Genomic DNA, 19149 nt, shown 5'->3' with positions numbered 1-19149 from the left:
TCAAGACTACGACAACTTCTAACCTGAGGATGTCCTTCTCTACCTCTGAAGCAGGCCTTCCTCATCCTCCCAGCTGCCTCTTGAGCCTTCAGATATCTACAGTTTTAATAATGCCCTGTAACTGTAAACATCTGAAACAGGGTCATTGCTGTGAGGCAGGAGAGGGCATGCAGACGTGTTCTAACGACGAAGATCTCAGACGTCTGACGTACGTTCACTCGCACCACCGTTAAATGTAAACGAGGGTCTCTGAACCTCCTGACTCAGTCGGCCAGAGGTCAACGCTGTGAGTCAGAGCTGAGTCACGAGTCCATGCCGCTCTGACCAATCAGAGCACAGAGAGACGGAGCTGGAGGGCCTTACAGAGCTGATGGTAAAAACCAGCTGGGGTCTTCTAAAAGATAACCGAACATTTGGAGGTCTGCCAGTTTAAAGTCTTTTAAAATGAATCGAGCTTCTCAGACGCATGATACTCAATCTGTCCATGTTAGCATGCATGCAACTGCTAGCTAACATTAGCTGAGGGTTGGATTTGAACCTCCAAATCAAAGAACTCCTTCACGAATCAAATGTTCACAAAAATCAAATCTGATGGTCTTTGTTTGAGAAAACTGTCTTTGTTCTGGCTAATGTTGGCTAACAGAGTACTTAATACCCAAGATAGCAGCTAGCTGGCTAATACTGTCTCTGTGTGAAGCTACATCAGTGTTAGCGTTTGTCTAAATTTTTCAGGGGTTGGGTCTATAACCTGGTGTTTTGAGTTTATTTTGTATTTTTGTTTTTCTTATGTTAGATTGCTTTAATGTTAAGTTTTTGTGTTATTTAGTTAGGGTTTATTCAAGCGATTTATTCTAGTTTGTGTTTCTTCCATGTCTCATGTTTATGAGTCTTTTCCTGTCTTCTGTGTAAGTCTCTCGTGTCCTCTGTGTTTAATGTTTAATTATGCTGTCGTCTCCCTTATCTGTCCCCATGTCTCTCCTTGTGTTTCTCCCCAGTCTGTCATGTCTGCGTGTTTCCATGTTCTACTGTCAAGCTTGTGTTGTCATGTCTACGTTTCATAATGTTTCCTGTTTTATTTTGAAAGTCCTGTGTTTCCATGTTCAGCATGTTTAGTTTTACTTCCCTTGTGGCATCAGGTTCATTTGTGCCAGCTGTGTTTCCCAGGTGTTTCCCTCATCACCCTTCTGTGTATTTAAGTCCGCTGTCTCCCTCTGTTCGGCGTCGGGTCGTTTGTTTTTCTAGCCTCGTGTACTTCGAGTCACAGGATTATTGTCGAGCTTGGGTTCAGGTTCACATTTTTCATGGTTAATCGTGGCTTCCTCAGTTTAGGTTATAATGTAGTTTGGACGTTGCCTTTTGTTTCTACGTTCCTCTATCAGCCGTAGTTCTGCCCGTCGTGTTTTCCTGCTTTTGGGTCAGCACCACAAGCACAGTTTATGTTTATGTTGTCAATTTGTGATTAGTAAACTGTATTTTGTCATGAAAGGACCAAAGATTTTCAGGGCACAAAAACAAATTTAATACCACAGTAAACATGTTCAGTTGCCGTGGTTTTCCATCGCTCGGGCAACGTTGCTTCCCCAGAAAGGAAAACGACTCTGAAAGTTTACTTTGTCTTTATAATCGAGATTAAAATCTGAGCACTTAATAAATCTTAGATCATCTTTGCTGATGAAACACTGACACTGGAGTCACACTGATTCATACCTGTTTTGATCATAATTGATTGATCATCTATTAACTGTTGAACCAGTGATGGCAATGAGGCTGAAAAGACGATAATATACATTTGACCGTGCAGGTCAACTGTATATGCAGGCCTCCATGCAGGTCTGGTGTTTATGACGGAGGTTTGTCTCTGTCATCACTGTGGAGGGGTTTTGGTTCACTCGTCCATGCTGCGTTGCTTCAGCTTATTCAGCTTTGCAGCATTCGTGTACGCACAGCCTCTCGCCAGGTTGCATGCAGTTCATGGACCTCTGTCTTGCTGATGACCCAGTTTTCTCCAAGTTCTCTCAGTGACTGCAAGACGCCCAAACCCTGATCCCTCCACCGCCGTGCTGACAGCTATTGTGAGGTGTTTGGTTTCCTCCAAACGTGGTGCTGTGCATTATAAACAAACAGCTCCACTTTGGTCTCATTTCTTCTTCCTTCAGGTGCAGCTCTGCAAAGTGAAGCCGTAATTTTTTTTTTTGCTTTCTCCTGCAACCCAAACAGTCCATCCTCGTTCAGCCTTAGTCTAATTGTGCTGTCATGAACTTTAACCTGCTGACTGTAGAGTCTGGTTTTGGGGTTTTCTGCACACTTAGGAAGATTGTGGAATTGTGTTTACACACCTGAATGTTCCAGACCTTCAAAATGCCAAAAATTTCAGCTTTTACAGAGACGATCACACTGATGGTGATCAGTTAATCAATGCAATTGATTAGCAGCACCTGGCTGCTGCTCATCCTCTTAATTCTTGTGGAAGCAGTAAGGATGGACGCTTTCACAGGACTGCGCAGGCAGTCAGCAGGTCCCTCGGGTCAGGAGAGGTGGGGCCGGTTATTCTCAGTTTCTGTTTCATTTTGCAGTTTTCTCTGGTCTGAGTTTCAGCTCTGTAAATAAGCGACTCACCTGGCAGAGTCACCTCACCTGCCTGACTTCCCTTCACTGATATTTGACTAAGACTACATAAAGCAAGTCGCCTTTCATGGTTTTAAATTAATACGTAACACAGTTTCACAATGAAATGCAGAAATTTCCTTCAGCAACACTGGAAATGATGAGTCAGAAACCAGAATTCAAACAGGATTAATCTGCTTGGAAATTTAATACGAGCTCAGCAAAAACAAATAAATGTCCTGCTCAAGGTCAAATATCAGGACTTACAGAAGACTAAAATAGTTAAAAATGGCAGCCAACAGAAAAAAGCAGAAATAAAGTTTCTCCTAATCTGTAGTTCTGATGCTTATCAGATAAAGACGGACTGAAAGCTTCCGTCAGCACTGGGAAGTCTGAGGGATCTTCCAGGAAGGGGGACGCTACTTTCCAGACATCTGATTGGCCAGTGGGTATAGGTTTTGTTCCTGCAGGTCTCTAATCTCAAGCATAACCGACAAACAGACTTCTAAATTCATAACATGACAGGTTGGTGTAATTTCAGCTGATCAGTTATTGTCATTTATTGGTGACGTACTACACTGTCATTGCAAACATGTTGGATTTGTGTTTGTTCCTGTTCTGCTGAGGAGTCTTCAGCAGTGAGTAAGCGACAGTTTACCGCAGCCTGTGTGTCACACTGTCAGCAGTGTGTGTTCGGACTGTTTAACAGTCAGGACTGCTGACAGCGGCTGAAATATTCACCATTTCATTACATCTGTCATCACTGTTTGAGCTCTGTGAGCTTTAAAGTGGAGTTAACACTCTGTAAAATACTCCATCCTGTACTTCTGTCAGTCATTCAGAGGATAAAAAACTTTCTGCACATTTAGAAGGTTTTACTTATGCAGCTGATTCATAAAACCAATTACAACCAAAGGAAATCCACCAAATATCAGCCTGAAGCTCCAACCGTGGGAAGCTTCCCAGCAAACATGGTAGGAACAGCGATGGTATCGTCCCAGTAAAAACTGGTCTCTGTATCACTGCGAGAACCGAAGCACAGATGAATGATTGTGATCAGAACCTGTTTTTATATTTGAACCACACTTTGAGGCCATTAAGCTTACCTTACATCTAAATTCTATCCTACTTGTTGCCATGGTAAACTGACCATGTCTGGACTGTCACAGGTCAAAGGTTATTTGATGTCCAGCAGATGGTGAAATTCCTTCTTTGTCATCAGCACATTTTTCATTTTGGAACCTTTTTCAACCCTGACTGGACAGCAAGAGAAGCTGGGCAGCTGTTCATCGATGTGTTTGCTGGGTTGTATCGATGAAGCTCATTTGGATTTGAAGTTTTGTTGGTGTTCGGGTCATTTTACAACAACCTGCTGGTGAGTTTCCATGATGTGAGCTCATTCTGCTTTGGAGACTTTTGAGAAGTTTAACATCTGGATGCTACGCAGAGGAATAGCTGAAGATTCCCAAACAGCAAACGTTTTGAAGTTCAGTAACCATCAGCTGATCTTTTCTCTGTGTCTGATGTTGGTTCCAAAAGGAAAACTGGGCAGATGTTGAAGATGTTACGTCCTGGACATCTTAGTTGAATGTCCACCTTGAACATAGCTTGATGTCCTTCAGGAATGTTGCTATAGGTTTTTCTCGAGTGCCTTCTGGACATCCTTCTCTGCCTTCGGATTCTGATCTGATATCTTTATTTAATGTCTGCTGAATGTCCTTCTTGGACTTTCTAACAACAGGAAATCTGTGTTAAGTTGTTGTTTTTTAATTTAAACCTTCTTGATTGAGAGAATTGAGCAAAATTCCAACCTTTGGGGATGTTTGTCCCCCCACTGATCTGACAGACTACACACTGCTTAGGTCATATAACAGGTTTCATATCAATGATATCGGGGACAGAGGATGATTCCTGTGACAGTCCAGATATGTTAAATTCACCATACAAATGAGACATTTTACTCATACATCACCATAACTGGTTTCAGTCTTTTCCTCTGGTGATACTGGTCTGCCTGAGATGGCTTTTTGTGGCCAAATTACTCATCAATCAAATTGTATTGGGTTTAAAGAGACAGAAACATGCATTTTATTTCTACATTACAATGAACAAATCAAAGGTTTTGTCCCATCTGTGGGTTGGTGTTGGCGACCGGTATTGAGATAACATCAACATTTCATGCTTGCTTGGATTTTCTTAAATTATTTTGTAATCCATGCACTGCTTTTTCCTCCAGTTTCAGTAACCCTGGTGGTTCTTTGCATATCCCATCACGTCCTGGTAGGTAGGCGAGGGGATGTAGCGCTCGCACAGCGACCCCTCCAGGCTGGGACCGCACACGACAGACAGGCGGACCAGCACTGAGCCGTGCTTCAGCTTGAACTTCTTGTTGATGTTTCGACCCATCGTGGGGATGACAGACACTTTCCCCAGCAGGTCATCGTCCCAGATGCTGTCCCGATCCCAAACCTCGAAAACAACGGGTCTGTGGAGGAAACACAGAAGCACTACATCAGAGATCACCTGATTCTACTTGTGCTTCTCTAAGCTACTGTTTAGGAAATCTTTTATTTTGGTTCTTGAATACCTCACGCTCTTTTTGATTTGGACATTTTAACATGCACATCTATGAGGACTGACTCACTGCTGGAACCTCAAGTGAATGCTAGAGAAACTGCAGGTTTTGGTTTACAGCCCAAAGAGTGGCTGTAAGTCTCAGATCTTGCAGAAACTGAAATTGATTAGTAATAATTAGTGTTGCTCACTTTCGTTCTTTGAGGTTGATGCTTCCAAAAGTAAAGAGGTAGTTCCACTGGGGGAAGTTGTTGTTCCAGATCACTGGCGTCGTGCCTCCTTGGTTGTTGTAGAAAACTTTAACATATCCGTCTGTCTTGCTGAAATAGTCGCCCCACAGTGCCTCAGCTCGGACCACCGTCACGTTCATCTGAGCTACACCTGCCGCGGCAGGACAGCAATGGGAGTCAACCATTCGATGACCTTGACACTGGCACGCGCAGTTCTGCTTCCGGTGGCCAATCTTGCAGTCGACGGGGCAGTGGAGCGGCTTGGCGCTTGTGAGAATGTAGTCACTGATGGCGTCTCGCAGGCTGGCCTTTAGGATGGGATTGTCTCTTATCTAACAAAGAGAATAGAGCTTTTAAATAATCTGGTTGAGGCTGAAAGTAACAGATTAAGAGTAAAACCAAAAGACTGAATGAGGCTCAGACTGATGCTAAAAGGCAGCTAAACTGATGCAAGTTATATTTGGTTAAAAAAAAACAACGATGCTCTTAAGTTTCTACTTGATATCTTTAAACTGTACACGTGTCTGTATGCAGACAGAACAAATGTGACCTGAATATTGTGACAGTTTGTGTAAACATTGCTTTGGCCTTTAAAATGTGAGCAGAATATAATGCTTGGGGATTTAACTAGCTATTAAAATCTGTTATTAAAACTATAACCATATTTGTATAAATCGCACATGAAAAACGTAAGCATTAAAAAAACGCCACTTTAATAAGAAAAACTCAAGAGTTGGTTGGGCTTTTCTTCACATGATGCATAGATATATTTTAGAGCAGCAGCACCCTCCAGTTGCTGAAGTAGTTGTGAACATGGCATAAGGAGGAGGTTAGGGTGGAGAGATGGGTCACCCAAACAAACTTTCATTTTTAATTCACAGTCAGCAGTCAGATTTCTTTTAACCGTGACTTTTATGACTCAAACTGCCATGGTTACCCAAACCCTAACCAAAACCATCTGAAGACATTTAAAGGGAAATAATAACTTTATCAGCTCAGTTTACCCTTCATTTGTTCCTCACCAATAAGTGCAGAGGGCTGATCTGGTAGGAAACCACTCCTGGGACACTCTTCAGAGACGCAAGCCATTTCTTATACCCCTCAGACCCTCTGGGATTGAACAGGATGTCCGTTATACCCCCATCTCCGCCCAGCACCTGGGTCTTCCTGTCGGAGAAGGCCGTACTGAAGGTTGAAGCGGTTTTAAGGCTCTTGCTCTTCCGGCGGCAGAACTCACTGGAGGCGTGAACAGGGATGCCCTTAATGGTTGCGCTGGCTTCGGCAGACAGACAGGTGCTGACAGCCTGGATTGACAGTCCAGACATGGAGGTTTGGCAGGTCCGGATTGCGGTCATGGAGTGAACCCGACCCCCGAGTTGAACTCTGCGGATAAAGTGGGTCCCGTAGATGGAGATAAACTGACGGAAGGCGGAGGTGTTTTTGTGATCATAGGTGGAGGGAAGGTTCTTCAGGGAGACCTCAAACTCTTTGCTCAGTGGGGGACGGGAGTGAAGACGGAAGCTGACGGTAAAGAAGGTAAGGGTTGACTGAGGCATGCAAGAATACAGCCACACAGGAGCACAGAGGAGGGACACCTTTTCAGGACCGACACAAGCAGTCACCTGGATAGGTGACGTCAGGACGAGAGAATCAAACTCACGTGTAGTATTTGCATTTGAATTCGTGGCTAGTGAAGCTAAACTTATCACTCCGGCTGCGAGACTCTGCAAACGTTGATGACATGGAGTGAGATCCTCCGATGGCGACACCAGCAATTCCCTTAATGCCGAGGCCCACCTGAGAAGAGGTATACCAGAAACATGAGACATGGTACTCAGAGAGTGTTGCAATCAACATCAACAAGAGAATTTAGCATAAGCAAGGATCGTGTTTAACTTCCAGGGAAGAGCAAAGCGAAGAGTTTGATGTGGTCCCTTTGATCTGATTTACGTGTTGATTCCATGTTTTATTTCAAAATCATAGTCCAATATTTCTGTTAACCATGACCGCAGTGCTGGACTGAGACCTTTAGAATTTACTGAGCTCAGAGATCACGTGAGCGGTAGACTCGGAGTTTGTATTCCAGGACAAAGTGAGTGTATTTTGTTCAAAAATGGACCAATATCTATTTCCTAAAGCTTGTCTTACACCATTACCCCCCCCCCCCACCATAGAATAGATTAAAATTAAAGTGCTCAGTTTGTGATTAATTTGAAAGCTGTTGAAAAAATTAAACTGAGCATTTTGTTAAGAGATTGATGCTGACACGAGTGTTTTATTATAACATAAAAATATAATACTAATAAAAAAAGTGTTGCAGCTCTCTCTTTATTATTATTAATCGCCTAATTCAGTCAGTCAACTGTATGGTTTCCCTGTCAACCGATACAACCAATGTAAAACTAGGAAATCAGTAATTATCATAATAATCTTTATTTCATTTAAAAGTTAAATATATGCCAAACGTTAATACAAGTGTCCATAAAACACTTAAAATTAAAAAATAATTAAGGACTGCTGAAAATATGAGAGAGTGTTATTAAAAAGTTTTGGGATTATATATTATTTTGAATTTGGAAACTTAAACGTTTACAGGATTATAATTTTCTTAAACAGTGTGAATTAGGATGACTGGGACATGAAGTTGAAGCAGCATTTCATCTGATTAATGTAAATCAAATTACTTTAGGGTGGGGTAAATATTCATAGGTGTGTTATCAGTGTTATGTCCTGTCCACCCTGTTACCTGTGGGGGTTTTCCCCCAGGCTCAGGTCGCCCCCTGCTGGACATTAATAGAATGCAAGCTTAATGGGCTTCTGTCCATCTTTTATATGCAGTTTGTGTGTGTTATTTGCTGAAGTCAGAAACTCTTCAACCTTCCAGCTGACTCCCAGCGATGAACTCCTCTCCTTCATCACTGACTGGCTGGACTCAAAGAGCTTGCTGCTGAGGCTGTGCTCGCACTGCACCTGAGGACAGAGAGCACGCTGGGTGATGCTGTTCACATCGACATAAACACCATGTTTACTCTTCAAAGAGGAGAAAGGGGGGTTGGCTAGAACTTCTGTTATGTTATAACTTCTTCAAGTTAGAGAGACAAGTGACTGTAAAGTGGAAACAGCTTGCAGGACAGAAACAACTGGATTACACTGCTAACACATCTGTACAGACACATGCTAACACAAAGCTAGCAAAGAAAACACAGTGAACATAAGAATAAATGCATGCAGACCCGAGCACAGCAGCCAGAGCCTGAAGGTCAACAGGTAACAAAGGCAGTGATGATCAGCCTGCAGCTTCTGTTTCTACCTGTTTAAGTGTTCACTGTAAAATCACCATGGCAACCTCTTTGAAGTCTCTTTGGGCTGATGTTCATCTTTGCTTTGTGCTTTCAGCTTTGAGCTCATATGTAAAAACTAAAAGAAAGCTTGTACACGTGTCCTCATTAGCATTGGGATTTGTGTTGGTCTGCGGGGCAACAGAAGCTGCTGGTTGGCAATTGTTGATTAGCTCCCACGGAGACGCCGAAGGAACTGAACAAGGTGGCCATGGATTTAGGATTCAGTGGGGCAGGAAGGATGCTTAACAGGGTCAGGACCTTTCATGTACTCCATGGTGAGGATGTTGAAAGATTATAAAGAATGACTTCATCAGTGATGTACTGAAATGGTTGATGACACGGGGTGGCGATGAAGATGGTGTCAGTTGTGTCATCACCTGTAAAGGTCAAACTGAGGCTGGTGATGATTTTAGCACTGTGTGTCCAGTAAGAACTCCAGCAGGCAAAGCAGAAACAGCTGGAGAAAGAAAAGAAACACTCAGCAACCTGCACTTTGTGAAACTCCGTGGCCACGGAATATGAACCACCTCCAAGGAACTTGGTAAGGCACAGGGAAGAATCAGATCTTACTCTGAGCACATCCCAAGGACATCAGCAGACGCTGAACCAAAGTCGAGACAATAGTGATGTTTTACATGTGCTTCACATCAGCTCCCTGACAACGTTTAGTGCAGCCACAAGCCGAGGAGGAAGCATCTGAAGGCATTTTCAAAACGTTACGATTTGAACGGCGTTCCGATGTCTGATGAGAATCTTCTGGGGCATTTGCGTATGGAGGCCAAAGCCAGCAGAGGTGACTGTTTGTACTTTGAGAAGCAGTTCCTGCATATGGATCCTGAACGTGGTTATGATGTGGCAAACGATTATTGCATTACTTTGGTAAGGAGCTCCGGAGTGCTGCTGGCTGGACAGAAAGACCTTTGCTGCCGTCAGTGCTTAAGATGAAGAACCCGAATTTCTGCAGAAGTTGACACCAAATGCAATAAGAGCAGAAATGTGAAAGCTGAGGAAATAAGAATATTTAGAGACATTAACCTAAACTTTGTTTGGTTTTATTGCTTTCATTTAAACATCTATCGATTTAGAAAATAATTAAGAATGAAATCTGTAAGATTACAACAACAAAAAGGAAGTGTCATCAGACTCTGTGTTGTGTCATATTTTTGTGTTAGCACATGTCGTACATTTTAATTACTTTTTTAACCCTGTTGGAATTATTGTGCGAATTATTTTGAAATATTTAAAACAAAGTTTAAAGAATGAAGTCAGTCATGCAAGCGCATGTTGACAGTGCGAGAATGACATCAAATAGATGTGAATATTATTTTTTCTTTCAAGAAGTCAGTTTTAATAGTTCACATAAGCTGTCTGCATAAATAAAACGTGTGAATGTGCTGACCTTGATGCGCCAGTCGAGCACTGAAACGGGCAGCTTCTGGATCTGTGGGAGGAGGACAGCATTTCTCTGTGAGTGAGCAGAAACAGCAGCGGCACGACTGAAACTGCTGAAAGAGCTTTGGGAGGGGAGGCACCTGGTTGAGGAGGCGGTTGTGGCACACGGTGCAGTTCCCCTGAGCACCCCCCACCATGTAGTCCTTCACGTTGACCACAAGGGCCCCGCTGGTCTGCAGCTTCACCACATCGAAACCCTCGCCGACCAGATTGTGACCCGGCACGAAGGGGACCTTCTGACACTCGGTGAACGAGCTGGTCTGACACCCCAGACAGAGAGGGAGGAAGACGAGGAGGAGGAAGGAGGACAGCATCGCAGCTGGGAGGAAGAAGAAAGTCAATCGCTTACATGTTTCAGATCAGCAAGCACATTTCAACATTAGACAAAGACAACCCGGGCTGGACGGGTCGATCATAATTCATGCTGCAGAATAATTCCAAGTCAACAGGAACCCGGAACACTTAAGGTCAGAGGTCGTCATTCCACAATAAAAAAAGAGAATGCCAGCCCACATGAAGGGTTTGGCCTAGAAGACTGAGATGCTTCGTGTTGGAAAACCCTCCAAGAGTGGGCTAAAAATCCCCCACAGTGACGTGAAAAACTCACTGAAGGAATAACTGACTGCAGCCGCTGCTGCCGCGGGGGGAACAGCCATCGGGGTTGGGGGGCAGTTTGCACACAGGGCAGGTAGGTTTGATATGTTTGTTCCCTTAATGAATGAAATCGTCTTTTAAAACTGCATTTTGTGTTTACTTTGTTATCATTGTTCAATATTACGATGAGTTTGAAGATGTGAAACATAAAAGTGTGAAAAACATACGAAAAATAGGAAATCGAGACTTTCTCACACCATCGTTTCTGCGTGTGTGATCAGCTACGTGTGCAGATGACACACATATATAATCATTTATTCTATGAGAGCAGGATATGACATCACGTAAAACACGATTCAGATACAAAATCAGCAATTTCATTGATCTCTGACATCTGTGTCGATCTATATATAAATAGATCGTATATATATGTGAATGAAATCATTTTATATTTCAGAATTTACATTTTTCATGAGAAAATATTAAAAAAATAATGTTTCTATTTGTTTTAAATGTAAAGTTTTAAACAACATTTAAACATTTTATTTGAATTCATTTTTGTATTTCTGTCTATATCCTGTGTTTTCTGTCACATAAAAGCCAATTTGACATTTTATAACTTTGACATATACGATGCAGATTTTTTAAAAGAAAACAAGTAAAACTAATTCTGTGTTTTTTAGATATTTAAAGTTACATTAGCGTTAAAAACATAAGAAATGAGAAAGGCGGCTGACCTGCTGATGATGGCGATCAGTGAAGTCTGCTGTGCGAGGAGCAGCGTTTAAACCCAGACGTGGCTGCGTGATCACACCTCCACACAGTGAAGAAAGCGTCGCACTTCTTCAGTGTTTGACGTGTTCGACAAAATATCCGTTTGCAGTTTCAGCTTTTCTGGGCTGAAGTGTTTGGTGGTGGACGACCGATCACACTGCCAGAACCACCCAAAGAACCTTTGACTTTGGGACACAGTCTAACCATCGTCCCCTCCTTTGTAAACTTCTGCCTTTTCCATTCTTTTGGGAATCTAATATTTCTGTTAAGCCTACAAGGTGTAAAGTTTTTAGTGAAACATGCGTCTGAACCATATCCGTCCTTTGCCTTTGATCATCGCTGAAAGATTTCTGCCTCACTAACCTCCTGAACGTGACGCTTCTACAGTTATTAGTTAGAAAATACTTTGAGATTTGTTCAAGTCATCAGCTGTGGAGTCTCAACCTGCAATAATCATAACATTTATACTCACTTTATTAATTCCCTTCTTACTGGATGATTAATAATTCAATTAAATGACTGAAACATTGCGACCTTTGACCTTTCTGTTTTTCTCATAACTAATCATCATTAGAGTGAGTACCTCTGCAGTTTGCAGGTCAGGTGTGTTAAAGCCCAAAGGTCAGCTCCATCTCAGACTCCACAGGCCTCAGTCAAAGGTTAAAGGTTAAAGTTCATGGCAACACAATTAGAAACAGACTGAACAACACAGCTTGTTAGTAAGAGCTCTTCACACACGGCAGCCTTATAGGAGTGAAGGAGACCAGGAGGCTGTGTGTGTGTGTGTGTGTGTGTGTGTGTGTGTGTGTGTGTGTGTGTGTGTACGTGTGTACATGTGTGTGTGTGTACGTGTGTGTGTGTGTGTGTACGTGTGTGTGTGTGTGTGTACGTGTGTGTACGTGTGTACATGTGTGTGTGTGTGTACGTGTGTGTACGTGTGTGTGTGTGTGTGTGTGTACGTGTGTGTACGTGTGTGTGTGTGTGTGTGTGTGTGTGTATGTGTGTACGTGTGTGTACATGTGTGTGTGTGTGTGTGTGTGTGTGTACGTGTGTGTACGTGTGTGTGTGTGTTTGTGTACGTGTGTGTGTGTGTACATGTGTGTGTGTGTACGTGTGTACATGTGTGTGTGTGTGTGTACGTGTGTGTACATGTGTGTGTACGTGTGTACATGTGTGTGTGTGTGTGTGTACGTGTGTGTACGTGTGTGTGTGTGTGTGTGTGTACGTGTGTGTGTGTGTGTGTGTGTGTACATGTGTGTGTGTGTACGTGTGTGTGTGTGTGTACATGTGTGTGTGTACGTGTGTACATGTGTGTGTGTGTGTGTGTGTGTGTACATGTGTGTGTGTGTGTGTGTACATGTGTGTGTGTGTGTGTGTACATGTGTGTGTACGTGTGTGTACGTGTGTGTGTGTGTACGTGTGTACATGTGTGTGTGTGTGTGTGTACGTGTGTGTACGTGTGTGTGTGTGTGTGTGTGTACGTGTGTGTGTGTGTGTGTGTACATGTGTGTGTGTGTACGTGTGTGTGTGTGTGTGTGTGTACGTGTGTGTGTACGTGTGTGTGTGTGTGTACGTGTGTGTGTGTGTGTGTGTGTGTGTGTGTGTGTGTACGTGTGTGTGTGTGTGTGTGTGTGTGTGTGTGTGTGTACATGTGTGTGTGTGTGTGTGTGTGTGTGTGTACGTGTGTGTGTACGTGTGTGTGTGTGTGTACGTGTGTGTGTGTGTGTGTACGTGTGTGTGTACGTGTGTGTGTGTGTGTACGTGTGTGTGTGTGTGTGTGTGTACGTGTGTGTGTGTGTGTGTGTGTACGTGTGTGTGTACGTGTGTGTGTGTGTGTACGTGTGTGTGTGTGTGTGTGTGTGTGTGTGTGTGTGTACGTGTGTGTGTGTGTGTGTGTGTGTGTGTGTGTACGTGTGTGTGTACGTGTGTGTGTGTGTGTACGTGTGTGTGTGTGTGTGTGTGTGTGTGTGTGTGTGTACGTGTGTGTGTGTGTGTGTGTGTGTGTACATGTGTGTGTACGTGTGTGTGTGTGTGTGTGTGTGTGTACGTGTGTGTGTGTGTGTGTGTGTGTGTGTGTACGTGTGTGTACGTGTGTGTGTGTGTGTGTGTGTGTGTGTGTGTACGTGTGTGTGTGTGTGTGTGTGTGTGTGTACATGTGTGTGTGTGTACGTGTGTACATGTGTGTGTGTGTGTGTGTGTGTGTACGTGTGTGTGTGTGTGTGTGTGTGTGTGTGTGTACGTGTGTGTACGTGTGTGTGTGTGTGTGTGTACGTGTGTACATGTGTGTGTGTGTGTGTGTACGTGTGTGTACGTGTGTGTACGTGTGTGTGTGTGTACGTGTGTGTACGTGTGTGTGTGTGTGTACATGTGTGTGTGTGTACGTGTGTGTACATGTGTGTGTGTGTGTGTGTGTGTACATGTGTGTGTGTGTACGTGTGTGTGTGTGTGTACATGTGTGTGTGTACGTGTGTGTACATGTGTGTGTGTGTGTGTGTGTGTACATGTGTGTGTGTGTACGTGTGTACATGTGTGTGTGTGTGTGTGTGTACGTGTGTGTACGTGTGTGTGTACGTGTGTGTGTGTGTGTGTGTGTGTGTGTGTGTGTGTGTGTGTGTGTACGTGTGTGTGTGTGTATGTATGCACAGACTCAGCAGAAAAGTTGCAGTTGTAGTCAAACTGTTGTCACGACTGTGAAACCACAAAAACAACTTCCTGAAGAAGTGATGACAGTTTCTACACCAATTCACAACAACAGTCACCTCAGTGTCAATGGCAGAGAGAAACCCACCAATCAGACGATTCCACCCGAGCAGCACTCAGTGACAGTGGGGAGGAAGAACTCCCTTTTAACAGGAACAATCTGGAGATGTTAATTAATTAAATTATTTATTTGTTTTTTTAAATGTAAAGATTAATTTAAAAACTAATTAAATTAATAATATTTATGAAACATCCAACAGGACTTCAAACAACTTCAGAAACAAAAATGTAAAAACATTACAAAAATTACAATTTAACACTGCATCAAAAATATGAAAACACCTTTAAAAAACAAAAACAAATACATGGTGGGCAACATGGAAAAAGCCAAAGAGACACTTTTAAATAAAAGAGCAAATGAAAAGTGGGATTTTTTACAAGAATATTAAAGTTTTATTTTTTAAAACTTCACCATGTTTGAGTTAAATCACAGCTGCTAAACATCCTCCCGTCCTCCTACGATAAAGCTTTAAAGATGAGAAGAAACATGAAAGGAAGAAAGAAATTTAAAAAATGTAAAAAACAGACGGAGAAACGTGTAAAATTCTGAATTCAGAAAAAGTAAAAATACTCCAAAGATTACAGTTTTAGGTCCTTTGAAGACTTCCTCCTCCTGATGTCTCTCTGCTGTCTCTTCTGCCCCCTGCTGGTCTGTTGTCACATTGCAGCAGACTTTCACCTTGGAGGAGGCTGAAGGGCAGTGTGTGTGTGTGTGTGTGTGTGTGTGTGTGTGTGTGTGTGTGTGTGTGTGTGTGTGTGTGTGTGTGTGTGTGTGTGTGTGTGTGTGTGTTCTTCCATCTCTGTGAGGACAGCAGCTCCGTAAATGACTTCAAATGACTCATCGTCCCTGTAAGGACTAAAAATGAAACCAGTCCTCACAAAGACAGCCTGACGAGCGCGCACACACAGAGTGGGGTTTCCATCCCTTCCTGTGGCCTTCTCTGCACTGATCGTTCCTCTTTTATCTTTTGTTTCACTTCCACAGTTCATGTGTCTGGCAAAGCCAGAAATTTAAAAGCCAGAAATGAAACTGAGTGCGTGAGCTTTGGTCCCAGAGCTCAACTGAGTTTCCTCTCCTTATACTACAGCACTATTTGACAGTCTGAGAGGAGCAAACACAGCCTCACAGTTCATTAACCAGATGTGTTTTTTATGTTTTAAAATGTTTAAAGATGTTTGAATAGACTTGGAAGAAAAGGTTTTATTATTCCTTTTACTCCTAAAACCATCATAACACTGTAACTTATTTTAATATTTAAAGTAAGTATTAATTAGTCGGACCAGATGTCAGCTCTTCCTCATCATTTTAACCCTTCAACAGAATCATCCAGTCGACTGGTTGTAAAATTACAAAACAATTCTCATGTTTTGGGAACAATTTGAGTTTCCTCCCTGGTGTAAACAGTAACGGAGTTACAGCCATTAAAAATGGCCGAGCACCGAGCCAATGGTAACAAAGGCTAACCTCTAAACTTGTTTGGCTCCTGCACTTCATTTTTTCCCGTCTCTGAACATCCGTCACCCGGCGGCTGGTTTCTCCACGCTTCCTCGCGGCCATGAGTCAAAGTTTCGTCTTTCTCTCAGAGTTCATGGCTGATGTGGAGCGAGGGGCCCGCTCCATTTTACGAGGCCTATGTGCGCTCGGCTCCTGTAGTTACAGGGATTTTACTGCGTGTGCCTTGGACACCGGCCCGGGAACGCTCATCTCAGAGTCAGAAATGATCCGGAGAGAAAAGAGGCCCAAACAGCCTGGCTCCTCCGGGTTTCCGGCTGCTAATGGAGACAATTAAAGGCAAGAGTTCATATGTGAACGCGGCCGGGCAGATAAAGCTGGAGGAAGGAGTCTCCACGAGCCGACCCCGTCCCACCGAGTCCTCTGAGACAAGGCCACTCGTTCACTCTGACCTCGCTCACCATCAGCTACACTATGAATTATGGGATGTCATTATGTCCTCTCTTTTCATAAAGGATGCTCCAGTGTTACCTACCCTAAGGAGGTAATGAAAGAAGCACTGAAGCTCCTTATTCAGTAAAAAAGGGAAAGAAATGTGTCAATAGTCCCAAAGTTTCCTACTTATGTCATGATTCTATTTACCGTCCTTTTGCTTCCTTCTTTCTCTCATGCTTTTCATCTGTCCTTCCATCCTTCCTTCTTCCTGCCCTTCCTTTCTTTTTCTCCTTTCTTGATTCCTTCCTTCTTTAATTCTGCTTTCTGTCCTTTTTTTCTTCTTTGCTAACGTTTCTTCTCTCCTTCCGTCCCTACATCTGTCCTTTCCTTCTCCTTTCTTTCTTCTTTCTTTCATTCGTTCCGTCTCTTTCCTTCCCCTTTTCCTCACTTCCTTTCTACTTTTACTCCTTTCTTTCCTCCCTAATTCTTCCTTCTTTTCCTGTTTTCTAACTTCTTTCCCTTAATCCTTGATTTCCGTCATTCCATTTTCTTATCCTTGTTTCTCTCTTTCTTCCTTCCATCCTTCTTTTCCTCCTTCTGTCCTTCCCTCATTAAACCCACTCTCATTAGGCTGCAGATACTTCAGGAAGTAACTAAACTCAAAGGCAGGAAAAAGTGGGATTACATGGACCGTGAAGTGTTGGTGGGCGCGTTCTTCAATTCTAACTTCCATTCTCAGTTTGTTAGGAATAAATCTGACGAAGCTCCGCCTCCTGAAGTCTGACGCTTGTGGCTTTAATGAAGCTAAAGTCTGCCGGTCAGAGGGTTAATTCTCCCTCTGTTGTGTCTGCAGGCGGAGCTGGCGTGCTTGCCTCCTGCACAAACACAAGCGTATCAGATGAAGCACATCTGTCACAGCTGGCATTATGCTGACAAAGAGGAAATTGATTTTTTGTTCCCATCACAGGAGAAAGCAGCAGATGGGTTTGCTTTGAGAAGGACTTATGAATTATTGGTGAGCGCCATCCTCCACCAGCGATCTGAGGAGGTTTCTGTGGTCTCAGAGTGAAGAAGAAACCAGCAGCTCAGAAACAACCTCCATGTTTCTGTGTTAAAGTGATGTTTATAGTTTCATAGACTAACTGTTAATTCAGACTTAAAACCCAATCAGTGGAATAAAAACGTCTCTAAACATTTTGAATTAAAAAAATTTGAATTTCGGTTAATTAATTCTGACTTTAAGCCCTGCTTTGAATTCGTGAGGCTAGTTTTAAGTTAACGTCTGTTTATGGTGCTGATGTTTGTATTCCAAAACAAATTTAACATAAATTAAGTTGTTTGAATTATTATTTATGTTAAGATTTTGAATTAACTATTATCAAAAACAATTTAAAGAAACTGTTTAAAAATTTGACCTTTCACTTTGTTTCTTCCATAATTCTAATTTTAAAAGTTTAATTAAAAAAACAACTAATTTTGACTTCCCCGTCAGTTAGACTGAAGCAGCATTTTTTAACAATAACTTAAGAATTAATTAAAAAATATACTTTTTCTTATGCTCGAAAAATCTCGTCACGAATGAGCTTCCATACTGTGGCTCTGCTACGATGGGGCTCGCGACGTGTTTAAGAGCATTTTCGTGGATCTGAGGCCGGAAGTGAAAGTGCTTCTTCCTGCTCAGATTAAACTGAAGCTCCGACATTAACGCGGCCTTTTCCTCCTTTATGTAAGTGACGCGGTAAACAACACAAATAAGGAGGAAATGATGAAACCACTTCCCGCGGCTCTCCGTCTCACCAACCGAGCCGCCCCTGCCTCTGCAGCCGGCGGAGGGGAGCCCCGCGGCGGCCTGGAGCTCCTGGAGGCCGGGTCGGTAGGACGGAGAGCTGCGGGAGGGGGACAGGTGCAGCTCGGCCTCTCACGACAACAAAGCCGCAGATGATCGACGGGAAGGCCCCGCCCTCTTCTCAAGCAACGATTTTACGTGATTGCCGTAGTAACTCTAGAAGAGGCGCACGAGACTTTAGGGGGCGTGTCGCTTCTCTGCGGCATGCGCTCAATCAGAGAGAGGTGGGGAAGGGGATGGGGGGGGGACTTATGTTGTAAGTGACGTAATCCCGAAATAAAGGCGCAAAAGCAGCATCCCTGCAGGTCCCTGACACCAGAGCAGGGCCCGCCTGTGGGAGCTGGCCTCACCCAGACCTGCAGACACAGATCACATCTCCCAGCAGCCAATGACAGTTAAATACACCCATCTGCATCAGGTCGTCATGAAAGCATCTGATCCTGAGTCTGTTCTGTTTCAAATCCGTGTTAAGTGTAAAAATCTGTCAGTTGTCTGAGTCAAACCGAGCCTCAGATGTGAGCGGTGAAGTGAGTCACTCCACCTCCTCCCAGCCCTCCAACACACAAATATCCACTGCTTCTGCCTTTAACAGTGAAAATGATATCGACATCGGATCAAAGTCCTGGTTATCTAACACATCGATACACAACAAAGATTCTTCCATCTCTGACGGCACATTAAAGATACCTCAGCAGCACACTTGGATCAGGCTTCAGGTGACTCTGAGTCAAAGCTTTATGAACTCTGTGAAACACGTGTTTGAAAGTGGCTTCGTTGGTCGACAGAAAAGAAAGATGGCTCTTCAATGGGAGTGAGCGTGTCTCTGGTGGACGGGCAGCTCTGTGTACAGAGCTCATGAGCCTACATAAGACTTGTTTTTACTGCACAAACAAAGGCTGACTCATTTCCAATGCAAACCTGCGACGCATGTGGCTCAGAAAACCGACAGAAACCAGGCTCCTGAACACAGCAGGAACCCGGCACGACCTCAGCCTGAACACCTGCAGAGGCACCGAGCTCCTCTGATTTTACTAACTCCTAATTTAAGATGTTTGGGGTGGGGCTCAGGAGGTTGGGGGTTCACTC

At 43.4% G+C, this 19149-nt stretch overlaps 1 protein-coding gene across 1 annotated transcript; it reads right to left on the bottom strand.

The window, feature by feature from the left end:
• Nucleotides 1-2793: 2793 nt before the first annotated feature.
• On the bottom strand, nucleotides 2794-18269 carry prf1.3 (perforin 1.3). Its single transcript, XM_080300658.1, has 9 exons — nucleotides 18202-18269; nucleotides 18015-18103; nucleotides 10282-10520; nucleotides 10149-10190; nucleotides 8286-8378; nucleotides 7069-7205; nucleotides 6431-6929; nucleotides 5370-5740; nucleotides 2794-5089 (listed from the first exon to the last, which is right to left on the bottom strand). The coding sequence occupies exons 1-9, from the start codon at nucleotides 18267-18269 to the stop codon at nucleotides 4843-4845; spliced, it is 1785 nt and encodes a 594-aa protein (XP_080156784.1). The 3' UTR covers nucleotides 2794-4842.
• Nucleotides 18270-19149: the final 880 nt, after the last annotated feature.

Source organism: Astatotilapia calliptera, chromosome 4, assembly GCF_964374335.1.
Source record: "Astatotilapia calliptera chromosome 4, fAstCal68.1, whole genome shotgun sequence".
NCBI classification, from domain to species: domain Eukaryota; kingdom Metazoa; phylum Chordata; class Actinopteri; order Cichliformes; family Cichlidae; genus Astatotilapia; species Astatotilapia calliptera.
This window is presented reverse-complemented; position numbering and strand designations above follow the sequence as displayed.